The 17,544-nt window shown below is 47.5% G+C and overlaps 1 protein-coding gene and 1 long non-coding RNA gene across 4 annotated transcripts; one reads left to right on the forward strand and one right to left on the reverse strand.

The window, feature by feature from the left end:
* The first annotated feature begins 2 nt into the window (after positions 1-2).
* LOC123098565 (uncharacterized) lies at positions 3-3,027 on the forward strand. The gene is made up of 7 exons (XR_006447849.1): positions 3-837; positions 1,128-1,228; positions 1,348-1,636; positions 1,721-1,886; positions 2,037-2,266; positions 2,469-2,659; positions 2,729-3,027. It is a non-coding gene; the product is annotated as an uncharacterized lncRNA (long non-coding RNA).
* On the reverse strand, positions 2,149-12,186 carry LOC123098564 (pentatricopeptide repeat-containing protein At5g15300). Of its 3 annotated transcripts, XM_044520597.1 has the most exons (3): positions 10,482-12,186; positions 5,970-6,077; positions 4,480-5,869 (listed from the first exon to the last, which is right to left on the reverse strand). In XM_044520597.1, exons 1-3 carry the CDS (start codon positions 12,122-12,124, stop codon positions 5,671-5,673), a joined length of 1,950 nt encoding a protein of 649 aa, XP_044376532.1. In that variant the 5' UTR covers positions 12,125-12,186; the 3' UTR covers positions 4,480-5,670. The 3 variants fall into 3 exon arrangements, with proteins under 3 accessions (XP_044376533.1, XP_044376532.1, XP_044376534.1); XM_044520598.1 differs by lacking the exons at positions 4,480-5,869; positions 5,970-6,077 and adding an exon at positions 2,149-2,594; XM_044520599.1 differs by lacking the exons at positions 4,480-5,869; positions 5,970-6,077 and adding an exon at positions 6,192-6,716.
* Positions 12,187-17,544: the final 5,358 nt, after the last annotated feature.

Below are 17,544 nucleotides of genomic sequence, written 5' to 3' on the forward strand. Positions count from 1 at the left end.
TCTGAACCTGCAAACACCCTGCGTGGCGAGCTGGGCCGTGGGCCTTGTAGCGTGCGTGTGTTGAGGGTGGCTGGCCCAGGATGCCAGCTACATATTGTACCCAGACCTGATCGATTGGGCAGGAAGGAAAATATCTGAAGTTAAACTCTCTCCTCACCACGCTCCTCACCTGCTCCCTTCTCTCTTTCTCCCCCAAATTCTAGATCGAGATCCCAGGGCATTACATATCTATGTGACATACCTTAGGTTAAGATTAGACAGGCCCACAAGCCGTGTTGTAAGAGCCTGAGAGGCGGAGATGTTTGCCGATTAGTAGATCAGCTTCTGGTTCACACCGGAGGGCGGAATCCACACCTCCGTCAGTCAGGTCGTCGCTGATGGTGATACTGATGCGACCGCTCGATTCAGCCCTAGCTCCACGGCAGCGGCGGCGGCGGAACGATCGAGGATGTAGTCAGAGCAAACGGATGGCAAAGCGATGTATTGTGTGTCTATGCCCAGGTCGACCTGATTGTAGCACGTGGCCTATGGGCTAACAATTTTGGGCTTGGGCTATCCAACACTAGTTACGTAAAGGTGAGGCATACGTGTTTGCTAATGGCCAGATTTCCCTAAACAGAAAAACTAATGTCCAGATACTAATTAGCAATAGGCGTCAAACTCAATCCAGCGTAGTCCCCGTTGAATATCGTTGAGGGGGGCCGATCGATAGGGGGGGTCTGGCCCCCGCTCGCCCCCCCTGTGGCTCCGCCACTCAGCAGATGTAAACGTGGAAGCCGCCCGCTCCGACGTCCAGACGAGGCTCCAGCTCCACGACCGGCGGCAGCTTCCACCACGGTATGAACTTTACCGCACCGTCCCTCTCTGGATTTGTATAAGTCACTGTCCCTGAAGAAACGAGGCCAGATTCTAGCACCTCGCCTTCACTTCCAGTTATTACCACATCTACACAAAGTAATGTGCAATCCTCAGCTATCACATCTTAATCATGATCCACCACTAGTAAATTTCTACTACTCGTGCCTGCCACTCTGCTATGCTGGATGCCATATTCAGTAGTAGATGGTTGGTTAGTTGATAACTTGATAAGTTGTTCTTCAACTCATCGAGCTTGTGTTCCACTTCAGAGGTGAGCATGCGGCATCTGGAAAAACGTCTGTTCCTGACCCTCAAATGTCACGTTTCCAGGAGAAAACCCGGGCACACCGTGGCTGCCTCGACATCGACAGTATGTGCCTCTTGTTCCCTTATTTCTAGTTTATATCCATGATAATATTGGATTATTCATCTCCAAAGAGCAAAGATTATCTGTTGTCTACTAACCTTGTGACATGTGTTCCACTTCAGGTATGATGTGCCTGCGCCGTCGGAAACGATGCTGCTAGAGCCGAAGGGCACCAACACATCCTCTTCCTCGGGCAGAGGCGGTAACTCATGACGTGCTGCCAACGGCAAGCCACTCGTCTCCACCTGTTTTGGCTTGGTTTTTTCCTGGTTGGCCTATACAGTTTCTCATCAGAACAGATCATGGGGGTTCTTTCCACACGTATCCTCGCCTGGGCGGGCCATTCCAGAGCTTGCAGGAAGCTGAGAATGCTCTCGATAGCCATCTCGATGACCTGCGCTCTCCAATAATGTGAATTTTCTAAACTTTGTGATGATTTCCAAGATAGCAGAAATTACAATCTACTAACATATAGAATGCTCTGACCTGAACTAGGTGCACAGATGGGCTTCCGCAAGCGGAAAAAGCGGTACGGCATGCTCTTTACTGGCCTGATGGCACAAGAAGGATGTCTTCCAGAAGCCATCCAAAACGTGGGAATATCAACCTATTGGTTCAAGCTTTACTGGACAAGTACAGTGAAGATCACCGCCTTTTGGGGGTTTGCTCTCTGCTCCTCCTCCCGCCTTCAATCCTTGTCCTGTTACCAGGGTTCCTCCTCCCGCCTTCAATCCTTGTCCTGTTACCAGGGTTGTCTTAATTTCTTGTATTCATGTACTAATTGCTGATACAGTCCATGCCTGCTTTTTAGGATCTTGCATATGAACTTGATGATCTTGTGACCTTCCAAGAATTTTATATGGGGGAGACTGGCTGCCTCAAAATGTACTGTCATCTCAATTTTACTACAAAAACTAAAGGAGCTGATGATTCTCACGGTGGCAGCAACAATCTATTTCTTTGCTGAAGTCGCACAAATAAAGGGCGAAAGTGTAGAATATGTGCTCAATTGTTTCTGTATGGTGCAACATAATGACAATGGTATTTTGTTCCGCCTTTAAGTTCTGCTCTTTCAGTTCTGGGTCACATTTATCTGGTAGACGTCATTTGGTTGCCCCTTGTGTCATGTTTCCCTTCATCTCGTCCACTGTCCTTGAGTTTTACTTTAGTTTTAATATCTAAGCTAGTTCATGCCCAGACATATGTAGTGACTGTCTACACATGTTTTGTTTTTTCGCCTAAGGCCAATGCTATGGTTGTACGACTTATGGAAATGTTGATTTGAAGCACCCTGTCAATGCTGATCAATACGAAGGTCGCCACTCTCGCCCGCACAAAACATGGTGCGGTTTCGTCCATCCAGGCGTACCTGCATACATCAAGAATGAGGACAGGCTGGCGGATGAGGAGGCTAGGATAAGACGTGTAAACATGGTAATGCTTATATCTTGTGCGGTTCATACTTGTTAGTAATGTTACTGAGGTGTTATTATTCTCCTTCAGTGCCGTGATGAACCTCCTAGTCTGGCAAAATCGGATGGTGCAAAAATGCCTGCTGGTTTGGGCAAGAGAGAAGGTGATGGTTTGGCCAAGAGAGAGGATGCTTGTTTGGCCAAGAGAGAGGATACTGGTTTGGCCAAAAGAGATGATGGCCAGGGAAGCGGGAAATACATTGTACCTGCCAGACGTCAGTTGGTTTGAGTATCCTCTCGGGTATATAGATAAATTTGGTTCTAGGTATATGTTTGATCTCACTAAGCATTATTGTATATTCTTACAATCTGCATAGTTGCATATTTCCTGCATGGTTAATGAATCTTTAGTTGATCAACTAGTGCATGGATCCTCTCTGTCAATAAAGAAAAAGAAAAACTAGTGCCTGGGTCCAAAAACATATTGATAGCATGGTATTGACAGAGATTATCAAGTGTAAGGGCAATCGTTTCCAAATTTCTCTGGACATTTAAGAACTTGGGTCATTTAGGATCGATGAACTACCAATGCTCTCAAACTCTTTTAAGGCTTGTTTTTCTCTTCAAGTATAGTGAACATGGATGCATTATTACTCCCTCCGTTCCTAAATAGAAGTCTTTTTAGAGATTTCAATATAGACTACTGTCAGGACTGTTGCTGTCAAGTAATTGCCGGAATAGCCACAGTACCGTTTCAGTTAGGCTGGCGATGGTGGACCGTTGATCTGAAGATCTCCAGATGGACGGCTAGGAAGCGCGCGCCCCTTTTACCTTCAAATTGTACTACAAGTCACTGTAACTCGTCAAACCTGTCGCTGTCTACTTTTCATAGCTGAACCTCCTTTTAAACCCCCTCCGGCTTGTGGAGAGGGGCATTCGAGATTGTACTGGGCTTGGCCCTGGGAGCTGCCGTGTTCCGGCAGGCTAACCCTAGTTCTTGTCTCTCAGATCCAGCTGAATTCAATCCCCAAATTCCACCATAAATTGAGCGTTTTTCTGTGTTCTTCTGAAATCTTAGCGACAGTCCTAGTTTGGACCTGTCAATTGGTATACAGAGCGTAGGTTGAACCTTGGCGGCGAAATTGAGCTCCGATTGGGCGGCGGCGTAAGGGAGGCGAACGGCGGCGGTAGACAGATCGATAGCAGGAAAGGCGGGCAGTGGTTTCTGAAGAACACTTCTTCAGTGCAAAATCCCACCCAACCCTCCCTTCTAGTGCTACTTGTTCTCCGGCGACGGGCGGCGCAATTGGGACACTGAGGTTGGTTGCCGGCTTGCTGGTGTAAAATCCCTCCCTCCACCTCCCGGTTTCTCACTGCGAACGGCTTGTCGGTGATGGTCACGACAGATCTGGGCGAGATGGCAGGTGAAACCCAAGATACTGGGCTGTTGGAGCTCGAATCTCTGCAGCTGGACATCAAATCCCTCAGGCAGGAATGGGAAGAAGACAGAAAAGAATTCTATCAGTTCACAGAAACCGTCAACAAGAATTTTGCCAGTATCCGGAGAAACTTTCAGAAAATACAGCAATCCTTGCAAAAACTCTCTTCTGGACCATCAACAGAAGAAGGGGATGCAGAAGCAGATGTCCCAGACCCTCCATCGGGCCAGGGCAGCACGGCCATTCCTCCTGGCCGACCCAAGCAATTACCTAATAATCAGTTGGGCGTGGAAAAACCAGACCCTGCAACTGCGGGATCAGCTATCTTGGTGGATAAAAATACAGGCAGAGAACTCAACATGGACGGCACACCAAAAGGCCCTTACAGACACCCTAATCATGCAGCAAATAAACAGGAATTCCACACACCTCAACAGTACCCAGGGCAAGGGGCCAGACAAATTCTGACTGTGGAAGAGATACCTGAAGAAGAGATGAGAAAAGAAAAACACAGGTCACACACTCCTGAAGTCAGAAGGAGTCTCCTTTCTGTCAAACCTGCCAAACTCAACATTGCTGAATTTGAAGGGATTGATGCAGACTCTTGGATACAAAATATTGAACAATATTTCTCTGCTTCCAGAACCCCTATTGAGCAAAGAACAGAGATAGCAGTATCCTACTTGAAAGGTGAAGCAATCCAGTGGTGGAGAAGCACTGGTTTCATTGTGTCCAACACTCCTTGGCATAAATTCTGTTCGGCGATTACCCAGAGATTTGCTGTGACATCCATCTGTGAAAATGTGAAATCCTTTCACAAGCTCACTCAAACATCTTCAGTAACTCAATACATATCTGAATTTGAGCACAACATGAATCTGATGAGAAGGGACAGTCCAGCAATACCTGATAATTACTATATGCACAGTTTCATCTCAGGGTTGAATCCCTACATACAAAGCCATCTTGAGTGCCTAGAGCCAGTTGATATGCAAAAAGCCATGTGGTTAGCAAGGAGAATTGAACAGTCATGTCCACCTCCTGCTCCTCCAAGACCATATGTTTCCAACTACAAGAAAACAACAGTTTGGGAACAACCCAAAACAACACTTCCCAACAATACTTCTGCTTCTGCTGTTATTCAACAAGCTCGAGAAAAAGGTATTTGCTACAAATGCAGAGAGCCCTGGTTCCCTAGCCACAAACAGGTGTGCAAGATGTCTCAAAAAGCACAAATTCAAGCATTGCAAGAGCAATCAGGAAATCCAGAGATAATCTACATAGTAGATGCAGAAGAGGAAATGTCTGATGCTGCAGGGGAACCACCTGACAAGCAAGAGCTTAAGATATCCATGCATGCAGCAACTGGTATTCCTGAAGCAAAAAGCAAGCACACTTTTACACTACAAGTCCAAATCGGGAAAACAGTAGTCCTAGCTCTGGTAGATAGTGGCAGCACCACCACTTTTATATCTCCAACAGCTGCTCTGCAATCTGGTTACAGCATTACACCAGTGAAACAAGTTCCAGTAACTGTAGCTAATGGAGGAAAGCTACTTAGTGATTTCTACTGTTTCCAAGCCCCATACCAAATTCAAGGAGTGGAACTGCTCTCTGATTTCAGAGTTCTACAGCTCACTGGATATGATATAATCCTAGGAGCAGACTGGATGTACAGGCACAGCCCTGTCACTTTTGACCTACCAAACATGAGGCTAGTAATCAGAAACACCACTGGAGAAGAAATTACATTTGTTGATGAAAGCTTACCTACCAGCCCTTGTACTCCCATACTGCAAGACATGGAAAACATATTGGATAACATGCTCACTGGTGCTTTAATGTGGATGCAGCATGTCCAACTGGACAATGTCACTGACACTGTTCACAAACCTGAAATTACTGAAATGCTGGACAAATTCCAAGATGTTTTCTCTGAACCAACTAGCCTGCCACCCAAGAGGGACTGTGATCATGCAATCAATCTGCAACCTGATGCTCCTGTGATCAACCAAAGAGCATACAGACTTCCTCATCACCAAAAAAATGCTTTGGAGGAAATAATCAAAGATCTTCTTCAGAAAGGAATTATCAGATTAAGTCACAGCCCCTACTCATCCCCTGCCATATTGGTCAAGAAAAAGGATCTCACTTGGAGATTATGCATCGATTACAGGAAGTTAAATGCATATACAATCAAAAATAAGTACCCTATCCCTATGATTGAAGACTTGCTGGATGAACTCAATGGAGCAACCATTTTTACCAAAATAGATCTCCGAAGTGGCTACCACCAAATCAGAATGAGGGAAGGAGACATCGAAAAAACTGCATTTACCACACATCTAGGGCTGTTTGAATTCCTGGTCATGCCATTTGGAGTGACTAATGGACCTCCAAGCTTCACAGAACTGATGCACACTGTTCTGGGCCCTTTATTAAGGCACTGTGTATTGGTTTTCTTCGATGACATCCTCATATTCAGCAAGACATACAAGGAGCACTTGGAACACTTAGCTCTGGTCTTGGAAGCCCTGAGAAAACATCAACTATATGCAAAAATCTCCAAGTGCACCTTTGCCCAATCAAAAGTGGAGTATCTTGGGTATGTGATTACTGACAAGGGTGTCACCACAGACCCTGCCAAAGTAGAAGCAATTGTTAGCTGGCCCACTCCCCAAAATGTGACACATTTAAGAAGTTTCTTGGGACTAGCAGGCTACTACAGAAGGTTTATCCAGAATTATGGCTTGATTTGCAAACCATTGTTTGAAGCACTGAAAAAGGAAGGCTTCAAGTGGACTGACTCCCAGGCTGCTGCCTTCCAGCAACTAACGGACAAAATGACCACAGCACTAGTGCTTGCCCTGCCTGATTTTTCACTTCCCTTTGTCCTTGAAGCTGATGCATCAGGCTATGCCATTGGAGCAGTACTCATGCAGAAGGGCCAACCCATTGCATTTCTCAGTAAGGCATTGGGGCCCAAAGCTGTTGGCTGGTCCACTTACGATAAAGAGGCCCTAGCAATCATTGAAGCAATCAAGAAATGGAAACATTACTTTGCTTCTTCTTCACTAATCATCAGAACTGATCAACAGAGCTTGAGGCACATCCAGGAGCAGAAAGTAACTGAGGGAGTGCAACATAAACTCCTCATTAAATTGTTGGGCTACAAATTCACTGTGGAGTACAAAAAAGGCAAAGAAAATAGAGTGGCTGATGCTCTCTCTAGAGTTAAGCATGCTATACTTACATTGGGAACTAGCAATGCTATTCCAGCATGGATCACAGAAGTGGTAAACAGTTACAAGGATGATCCAAAGTGCTCTGACCTCATCACTCAGCTGGCAATTACTCCCACAGGACACCCTCCTTACACTCTCACTAGTGGAATTTTGAGGTACAAGGGAAAAATTGTTGTTGGTCATAACAATGAACTGAGAAAATCACTTCTCACCTCCTTCCACAACTCTGAGTTAGGAGGACACTCTGGAGAAAAAGCAACATATCACAGATTGAAAATCTTGTTCACTTGGCCAGGGATGAGGAAAGAGGTACAAGCTTTTGTGCAACAATGCCCTGTTTGCCAGCTCAATAAAGCACACCACTTTCCATCCCCTGGGTTGCTCCAGCCCTTACCAGTTCCTGATTTTGCTTGGACCCATATCAGCATGGATTTTGTGGAGGGCCTCCCTAAATCTGAACACAAGAATATGATCTTAGTGGTGGTGGACAGATTTACTAAATATGGCCATTTCATAGCAATGAGACACCCTATAACTGTCCAAACAGTGGCCCAAGCATTCACTGATAATGTTTTCAAACTCCATGGACTTCCAACTGTCATAGTCACTGATAGAGACAGGATATTCACTAGCAATCTGTGGCAAAAGTTGTTCACAAAAATGGGAGTGAAACTACACATGAGCACATCATATCACCCACAGACGGATGGTCAAACTGAGCGAGTGAATCAGTGCTTGGAGAATTATTTGAGGTGTATGGCCTTTGCTCAACCCAGGAAGTGGCACAAGTGGCTTTCCATGGCTGAATGGTGGTACAACACTACATTTCACACTTCTCTCAAGATGACACCATTCCAAGCACTATATGCTAGGCCTCCTCCTCTAATTGCTGAACTCATGCTTCCCCCAGTGGAAGGAGAAGATCACCAAGCTGAGTTGGACAGAAATAGCATTGCCCAACAGATCAAGGACAACTTACTCAAAGCACAAGAAAGAATGAAATTCTTTGCAGACAAGAAAAGATCTGATAGGAACTTGGAAGTGGGAGACATGGTTCATGTCAAGATACAGCCCTACAGGCACACAAGCTTGAGCATTCATAAACACTTGAAACTACACTCCAAGTACTATGGACCATTCAGGGTAATGGAGAAAATAGGGGCAGTGGCTTACAGATTGTTGCTCCCAGATGATTGTCAACTCCATCCAACATTCCATGTAAGCCAACTAAAGAAGCACATAGGCCCTGAGGCAGTACCAAACCCCAAACTCCCACTGTTGGATGCACAAGGTAACATCTTGATCCAACCAGAAGCTGTCCTCGAGAGGAAACTGATCCCTAGAGTACAAGGCGACATCAGCATTCCCGTGGTACAGTGGCGCATCAAATGGCTCAACCTACCAGTGGAAAATGCAACTTGGGAGGATGCAGCTTTCATACAGAAAATTTTTCCAAGCTTCCAGCCTTGAGGGCAAGTCTGGTCTTCGTCCGGGGGAATTGTCAGGACTGTTGCTGTCAAGTAATTGCCGGAATAGCCACAGTACCGTTTCAGTTAGGCTGGCGATGGTGGACCATTGATCTGAAGATCTCCAGATGGACGGCTAGGAAGCGCGCGCCCCTTTTACCTTCAAATTGTACTACAAGTCACTGTAACTCGTCAAACCTGTCGCTGTCTACTTTTCATAGCTGAACCTCCTTTTAAACCCCCTCCGGCTTGTGGAGAGGGGCATTCGAGATTGTACTGGGCTTGGCCCTGGGAGCCGCCGTGTTCCGGCAGGCTAACCCTAGTTCTTGTCTCTCAGATCCAGCTGAATTCAATCCCCAAATTCCACCATAAATTGAGCGTTTTTCTGTGTTCTTCTGAAATCTTAGCGACAGTCCTAGTTTGGACCTGTCAACTACATACAGATGTATATAGACATATCTTACAGTGTAGATTCACTAATTTTGCTCCGTATGTAGTCCATATTGAAATCTCTAAAAAGACTTATATTTAGGAACGGAGGGAGTAGAAATTAAAATATATGGTCCCGACATGTGTTATTCCATAATTTCGGCCATCCTACCATTGCTCCCTGCAGGGAACTATGCCCAGTTTGTTTCTATCATGTACATGCCAAATTGCCAAATTGATGAGTTGTTTCCTTCATAGCCCTCATATTTTCAGAACTTGAACTAGCCAAGGAAAGTTGATGTTGCTTGGCATAACTGTCCTTTATGGATAGTTCATATTCTCTCGCCATTAATCTCATGGCATATTTTGGTTCATGACTCTCTCCACACAGGGACCTGACTACATGGCGAAGACAGTAATTTGTTTCCTTTTCGAATCCTACCAGTTTCTATTCATCAGGCTTCCAAGTGACTAGCCACTGTAACTAATTTTTATGTAATGCAATTTACAATGAAACTGCAAAACAAATGATGTGTTAGAAACAAGATTTAGGGTGGTTTAATATTTGTAGTTCAGAAAGCATATTTCTGCCCCTGCAAAGGAAAGAAAGAAAGCATGTCTCTGAAGGTCCCTGAGCTTAATCCTCCAGTGTTGTTATCTGTTACTAAAATAGTCAGAAGCCTAGTGCTGCATAACTGGCGGAGACAGCTATCTGGCAAGGCCTGGCAGCCGCCACACCTAAAATTTAAAGCAAAGATACTAGTACACCTAGGTGCTGGGCATGGGCATGGTACTAGTACCTAGCTGGTGGGGATGATGTAAAACTCCACGGAATAAAAACACTAGTACATGCAGGATAAACAATCTAGTACTTAAATTTTGGATTTTAGGTGTATTTGCATAACACAAAGTAATATACATCTAATATTCTAGTGAGTTTTTGGACAGTTGCATTTTACATGTTTTTCTCCTTCGTAAGTCCGCCACACCTGAAAATTATTCCTGCATTCGCCACTTACTAACCTTACTTGGGGAGGTCATGTGTTGGACATTTCGTCTTGGTTTTATGTTGTTTTATTCTATTACTTGCCGTAAGATGAGCAACAGCGAGAGATTCGCAATTTTAGGGATGTGTTTTTTATGTGCCATGTGCATTATTGATGATTTTATATTGTGATGGTATTGCAATCAGATGCACATCTAAAATTTATCAGTAATAGATGTTCAGTTTCTGATCCAGAAGCTGGGAGCTTGAAAGTACTTACTTACTCAACCAATAAAGCCTTTCAGACCATGATGCGCATTTTGACTCTCTAAAAGACTGCATTTGATCCTTCGCGCTGCCATCTACAACCGTGCGACCTGCCTCCTTGTTGACACCGCTGTCGTCCATCAATTTTCTCATCTTCTCCGACTCCAACCATTCTCCAGCTGAAGCATAGATGTTTGAAAGGAGCACATAATCCCCACTGTCATCGCTCCTCGCCTTTAGCAGATGTCTGTTAGCATGCTCAGCCAGTTCGATCTCACCATGGACCCTACAAGCCCCAAGAAGCGTCCTCCAGATGACAGAATTAGGCTCCACCTTCATGGTGTCAATGAACTCAAATGCTTCTTTCAGAAGCCCGGCACGACCCAGCATATCAACCATGCAACCATAGTGCTTGACATTGGGCTCAATCCTGTACTGCTGTTGCATCAACTTGAAGTACTCACGCCCCTTGTCAACCTTACCGCCATGGCTGCATGCGATAAGGACTGCGACGAAGGTGATCTCATCAGGCCTGACTCTCTCTTTCAACATTTTCTTGAACACGTTTATGGAGTCCAGGGCGTGCCCGTGCAGTGCCAATCCTCCTATGATTGAATTCCAAGTTGAGACATCCTTATCTCGCATCACCCGAAACACCTCCAGTGCACTCTTCATGCTCCCGCATTTTGCGTACATGTGGATCAGTGCATTTCCCAGGACTACAGTAAAACCAGATCCTGAGAACTTCTCTGAAAGAGAGGAATGCAACCTTCGGCCAACATCTAGATCACCGGAGTCGGCACAGGCTGACAGTAAGCTCAGCATTGTGATAACATCTGGCTTTTTGCCCATGCGCTGCATCTGCTCAAACAAGTCCATGGCATGCTTGTGCGAGCCACATCTCACATACCCAGAGATCATGGCGTTCCAGCACACGACATCACGCTCAGGTGCCTGGTCGAACAGCTCTCTTGCTGGGGCCATCTCCCCCCGCTTGGCATATGCGGTGATCATCACGTTCCAGGACACAAGGTCCTTTACAGGACACTCATCGAACAGCTCCCGGGCAGCACCAATATCCCCTCTCCTTGCACAGCCGCTGATCATCGCCGACCACGCCACAGCGTCCTCACGCGCCCTGAGGTCAAACAGAGCACCTGCAACACCCAGCTCTCCGCAGCTCGCGTGCATGCCGATGAGCGCGTTCTTGACGAACGCGTCGGACTCCAGTCCAGCCTTCACGACATGCGCGTGCACCTGCGCCCCGGTGCCACCCGCGCCCATGGCGGTGCACGCCCGGAGCACGAACGGGAAGGTGATCTTGTCGGGCCTCACGCCGCCGCAGCTGCTGAGCCGCGCCATGCGCGCGTAGAGGGAGACGGCGTCCCGGGGCGCGGAGGTGTGCGCGGCGCCGCGGATGAGGGTGTTGTACATGAAGAGGTCCGGGTGCGGGATTTGGTCGAACACGTGGTAGGCGTGGGCGATGGCGCCGCGCACGGCGACGGCGGACGCGAAGAGGAGCTCGCGGAGCGCGGAGGGGTCCGAGAGGAAGCCCCGGAGGACCAGGAGGGTGTGGACCTGCTTGATTTGGCGGAGGCTACGGCACCGCCGCCACAGCGCCGGCTGCCGGCGCTGGGTGCCGAACTTCCGCAGCATCTGCGTGTCAAAGTGCGACAGAGCGCGGCAAGTGCAGTTCCACCCCTAGAGCCAGAACCTGGCCGTAAGCAGACTCATGCCTCGCTGGTAACACAAAACTTCCACATTAGATTTTCCTTTTCTTTTTTGATTACCCGGCTCTGCATCCACGTTAGATTATTTCTGGCACATACGAAATTTATTTGATTCTTATGTGAATAGTTGGATCTGTACTCTCTTTGTAAACAAATATAAAATGTTTTAGATCAAAGTTTTAAAAATATTTTTTAAGAATGTGTTGCAGTCCAAGGTGAAAGAACATGCGGTGCCCCATGTTTGGTTTTGGTAATTGATGACAATCTCTATGTACTAATGGTTGTCTTGAGTTATATTTGAAGGATTTGTCCATAGACATTTCTTGAAGTCCATGTATTGGTTTCAAGGAGTTTATGTGGTGACCAAGGTGTTATTAAGGAATTATCCAAAGATTGGTCATGTGAGAGTTGAGCTTATTGCAAGCATGTCTTGAAGAAGAAGATTGTGTGATCATTCATGTTTACCTTCAAGACATCATCCAAATGAAGAGAGTTGGAAAGAGTCAAGGTTGATCAAGACTAAGTCAAGAGTGAATCAAGCTGATCAACACACAAAGCGCATAAGATGTACCGAGGGATCAAGCGATCCCATGGTATGGTAAGCATTGTCAATTACGCCTTGTGTACTAACCCATGGTCTTCGTGAGTGTTCTATGTGGGGTTAGGTACGTGTTCATGGGCTTGCGTCAAGAGGAAGATATCACTCAACCCATGGAGAGGATGACATCAAGTGGTGATCGTCATCAACATTGCCGTGTGCAAGTTCAAGTGGAGCATCACGAAGAGATCAAGTGCTTGAAGCTTGCCGTCCATTATGGTGACAATGGACTTGTGAAGATGTGCGGAAGGGTGGCTCACCCATAGTGGAGTATGGGGGAGCAATCAACTAGTCTTCATCGAGCCAACGCAATCAAGAAAGGTGGTCCATCTTGAGGGAGTCAAGATCGTCATCATCTAGCTCAAGTGGACCATGTGCAAGGCAAAGGTTTGCTCTTGATAGGTTTTCTATTTTACCGGTCTCATGATGGTAGTTGGGAGACCGGGTTATAGGATCGATTGACGTACTATCAAGGGGGGCTCTCGATGAGTAGCTTGATCGTATCGTTCATAGAGAGCTCAAACCATTGCATCCTTGCATCATCTTTATTGGTTCTTGTTTGGTTTTTCTCTTTGTGAGTTTTGGAGCTTATGGTCATCTTGATGACAAACTCGAGTTCATCGAAAGCGGAGTTCACTCACATCTTCTATGATGTTTTCGATGTTGGAAGGTTATGCCGGTTTTTCTCGGTTGGAGGTTTCACTCCTCTATTTTGTTGGCATACCTTCCCTGCCTCTTCTTACTATAACCAGTCGCTGTTTTGATGCTACTCGTCGTCTTGTATCCAACAAGCTTGAGTTTGCTCAATTCGGAGCTCATATGCGGAAGTTATGGCAGTTTTGGTTTCCCGTGGAGTATACTTGTTTTCGTGGAAGTGGCTTTAGGATGGTCCCAGCGGTAGTACCGCTTAGGGGTCACAAGCGGCAGTACCGCTCCGCAGTGGTAGTACCAATGGTGGGTCCTCAACAGTAGTACCGCTACGGTACCAGGCCCCTACCGCGTCGACTCGAGGGGTCATTTTTCGTGTCGGATAGTGCGGTACTTCGCAGCGGCAGTACCGCTCACGAGCGGTAGTACCTCCCAACCACCGCGGCAGTACCGCTCGGGTCTGTCACTCTCCTGCCCTCCAGACTCCACGGTAGTACCGCCCGGGGGAGCGGTAGTACCGCTGTGATCAGCGGTAGTACCGCTGCCTCCTGCGGTAGTACCGCCCTCTGCGGGGCTGTTTTGGGGGTAACGGTTGGATTGTTCCCCCTACTATATAAGGGGGTCTTCTTCCCCATTCTACCTTATCTCTTGAGCTCGTGTTCTTTCCCCATTGTTGACCTTCTTCGAGCTTGCTAACTCTCAATCCCTCCATGGATTCTTGCTAGTTTTTGAGGGAAAAGAGAGAGGAGATCTAGATCCACATTTCCACCAATCACTTTCTCCTCTATGTGAGGGGAACCCCTTGGATCTAGATCTTGGAGTTCTTGGTGTTCTCCTTCTTGTTCTTCCTCTCTTTTTCCTCCCTAGCATTAGTTGCTTCGGTGGGATTTGAGAGAGAAGGACTTGGGCACTCCGTGTGCCCTTGCCATTGCATTTGGTGCATCGGTTTGAGTTCTCCACGGTGATACGTGGAAGTTACAAGTTGAGAAGCTTATTACTCTTGGGTGCTTGGTGCCCTTGAGCTTGTTCCTCTTGGGTGCTTGGGGCGCCCTAGACGGTTGGTGGTGTTCGGAGCTCAATCATTGTGGTGTAAAGCTCCGGGCAAGCGTCGGGGTCTCCAATTAGGTTGTGGAGATCGCCCCGAGCAATTTGACAGGTACCGGTGACCGCCCCCAAGGGTTGCCAAAGTGTACGGGTTCGGTGACCGCCCTCAAGGGTTGCCATTTGTACGGGTTCGATGACCGCCCTCAAGGGTCCCTTAGTGGAATCACGGCATCTTGCATTGTGCGAGGGCGTGAGGAGATTACGGTGGCCCTAGTGGCTTCTTGGGGAGCATTGTGCCTCCACACCGCTCCAAACGGAGATTAGCATCCGCAAGGGTGTGAACTTCGGGATACATCGTCGTCTCCGCGTGCCTCGGTTATCTCTTACCCGAGCCCTTTACTTATGCACTTTACCTTGTGATAGCCATATTGTTTCTTGTCATATATCTTGCTATCACCTAAATAGTTTTTCTTGCTTAGCATAAGTTGTTGGTGCACATAGGTGAGCCTAGTTGTTGTAGGTTTTGTGCTTGACAAATTAACCGCTAGGTTTATTCCGCATTTGTTCAAGCCTCAACCGTAATTATTTTAAAGCGCCTATTCACCCCCCCTCTAGGCGACATTCACGATCTTTCACAAGGGCATCTTCAACACCGACCCTCAAATCGAACATTGTATCTGTCTGTGGACCATCCAATCCTGTCCGCATACATTTCAAACGGGATTTCAACAAACCGGACGAATCACATGCAAACCGGATGATTTTCATATGAACTGGAGCGCATTCATTACATATTCGATATTTTTTATTAAAAAACGACCAGACCTAAACCTAGCCTATGGCGCCGCCCGTCATTCACGTCCTTTTAGTTCCCTTCCGGCAATCGTCGGATCCATCTCCTCGTCTCCATGAGTGACGATGATGAGACCCGTGAAGTGAAGGTGCGGCCGTCGGCGAGGAAGAGTAGGACATGGGAAACGGGCCAGGCCGTCATAGAACTTGAGGCCCCGCCGCGCCCCGTGCACTACTCCTCGTCGGATCCATGACATGTATGTCACTGATGGACGTGAGGTCAACGATGGACATGGACGGGAAGGCACGCTCCTTGTGCCACCGACGACAATGATAGTTCGTTGGCGGTGCGTAGGACGCGCGGCTGGCGGCGTTCTCGTCTGCGATCGCCTGTGGCGCCAGCGATGCCTATGCGTCCGGCGGCATATCGACCACGTCGCGAGTGGTGGCATGAGCGCGGGAGGCCTTGTAGACGCCTGCTGTCAACGACGAAGTTGGGGGGTCGCCGCAACGGCTTCCTCGCTCGCGGAGGAAGAGGTTGTACCCTTGCTTCTCTTGCGCCTGCCGGGACGCCGACTTCTCCTCTGTTATGGTGGCATTGAAGTGCGCTTGCGCTTGCTCCATCGTCAAGCCGTCATGGCCGCCGCGAGCGTCGGCACCGGCGCTAAGTCCTCGTCGGAGCTCATCTCCATTGTGGGGTCGACGTCCATGACCCCCGGATAGCTGGCCGACATCTCGACCTCTATTCTCTTAGCACGGTGGCTCTGCCAGGCGGCCACCTCGAGCTTCTGCTCCATCGAGAGGCTCTCCCACAACGTGTTCCCACTCGCAGTCATGGCGGATGTGTTCTACGGGAGGATGTGGAGCGGACTTGGTGCGGTGTAGTTTGAGCCAGGAGTGGTCACCTTTAAATAGCGGATGCTAGTGAGGCCAAGCATCCGGGTGTGTCAATGTGCGGACGCCGGAGTTGATTTCGCCGGCGTGCCTATTTAATGGCGGCAGATGGATGGGTGAGCAACCCGTCTGAGTGCGGTGGATATCCATCCCGTCCCGTCCAGTAACGTCTCTCGGGCATTGAATAGGCATGGATACCGGAGACGCGGCACGGGCGCCGCTCTCGGTCGCATCAATGCCGGCGCTAGTGAGAGGTCACGTCTGTTATATTCTGGGTCGGTGTCAATGCGAAACTGCTGCTCTAGAGTGGTATGGATGCGGGCAACCGCTTCGGGCAGGAAAGTGTGCGGACGAGGGAGATTGTTTTGGTGAGCCAGAGTTGTAGGAACAGGGTGTGCTAGCAGTCCGGACGCCCGCAAGCCCCCTCCCTGGTTTGCTTTAGGTTTGTGGGAAAAAGGACGTTCGAACCGGCCAGGAGACGGATACATGACCGTGTTGGATGGCAAAACACGCCCGGACCGTATAGTCCGGACGGATGCGTGCGGTTTGAGGGTCCACGTTTAATATGCCCAAACTCTTGAAAAATATTCTTTTGCATTTTCTTACTATTCAACGAAACGAAGATTGATGCAAACACAATCTGAATCAACTGAGCATGACATTGTAGTGATTTTTTTTTCTTATTCGTGTATTTATGGAATCATGCGAATCACACTAAGATCCCTAAAGCTTTGATTGTAATTTTGCTTTTACGTATGGCCGTGGTTGTAAGGTCATGTGATTCTTAATATATGGCATTAAGCCTTTTCCAAAAAAAGAAGTTAAGATCACCTAATTTCATAATTTTTTTGTTATTTTCTCTCGAAAGGGCCCAAGGCCAAATATTAAGTTTATGGGTCCTTCCTAACACATTTGCATAGAAAAATAATAATAGCACTTAAATCTTTGGGTATGTCGAAGTCTTCTTCCTCCTGTATCCATCAGCGGCGTGTCGTGAGCATAGCTCGATGCCTCTCTCGGCTTTCGCCTCAAAGAAGCAAACTTTTTTAAAACTCATAAGCTTGTAGAAGCAGCGTCAGGGAAGTCGTTGATCTAGACTAGAAGATGCCGGCGGCCACGATCTACGAATCAAATCGGTGCCCCAGAGAAGAAAATGCCGATAAGGACCTGTAGGAATTTCGTAGACTACGAAAGTCGTCTGAATCCAGATGAATCCACCACGAAATCTAAGCCAACCGAATCCCAGAAGACAAATCAAAGACACGGCTCAACACGCCCTTCGTCGGGATAAACATATGAACGGACCAGGGGGACCTTATTCCTAAATTAGGACTAACAAACATGCCGCTGCATGATAGGTGCGGGTCTGA

Source organism: Triticum aestivum, chromosome 4D (genome assembly GCF_018294505.1).
Source record: "Triticum aestivum cultivar Chinese Spring chromosome 4D, IWGSC CS RefSeq v2.1, whole genome shotgun sequence".
NCBI classification, from domain to species: domain Eukaryota; kingdom Viridiplantae; phylum Streptophyta; class Magnoliopsida; order Poales; family Poaceae; genus Triticum; species Triticum aestivum.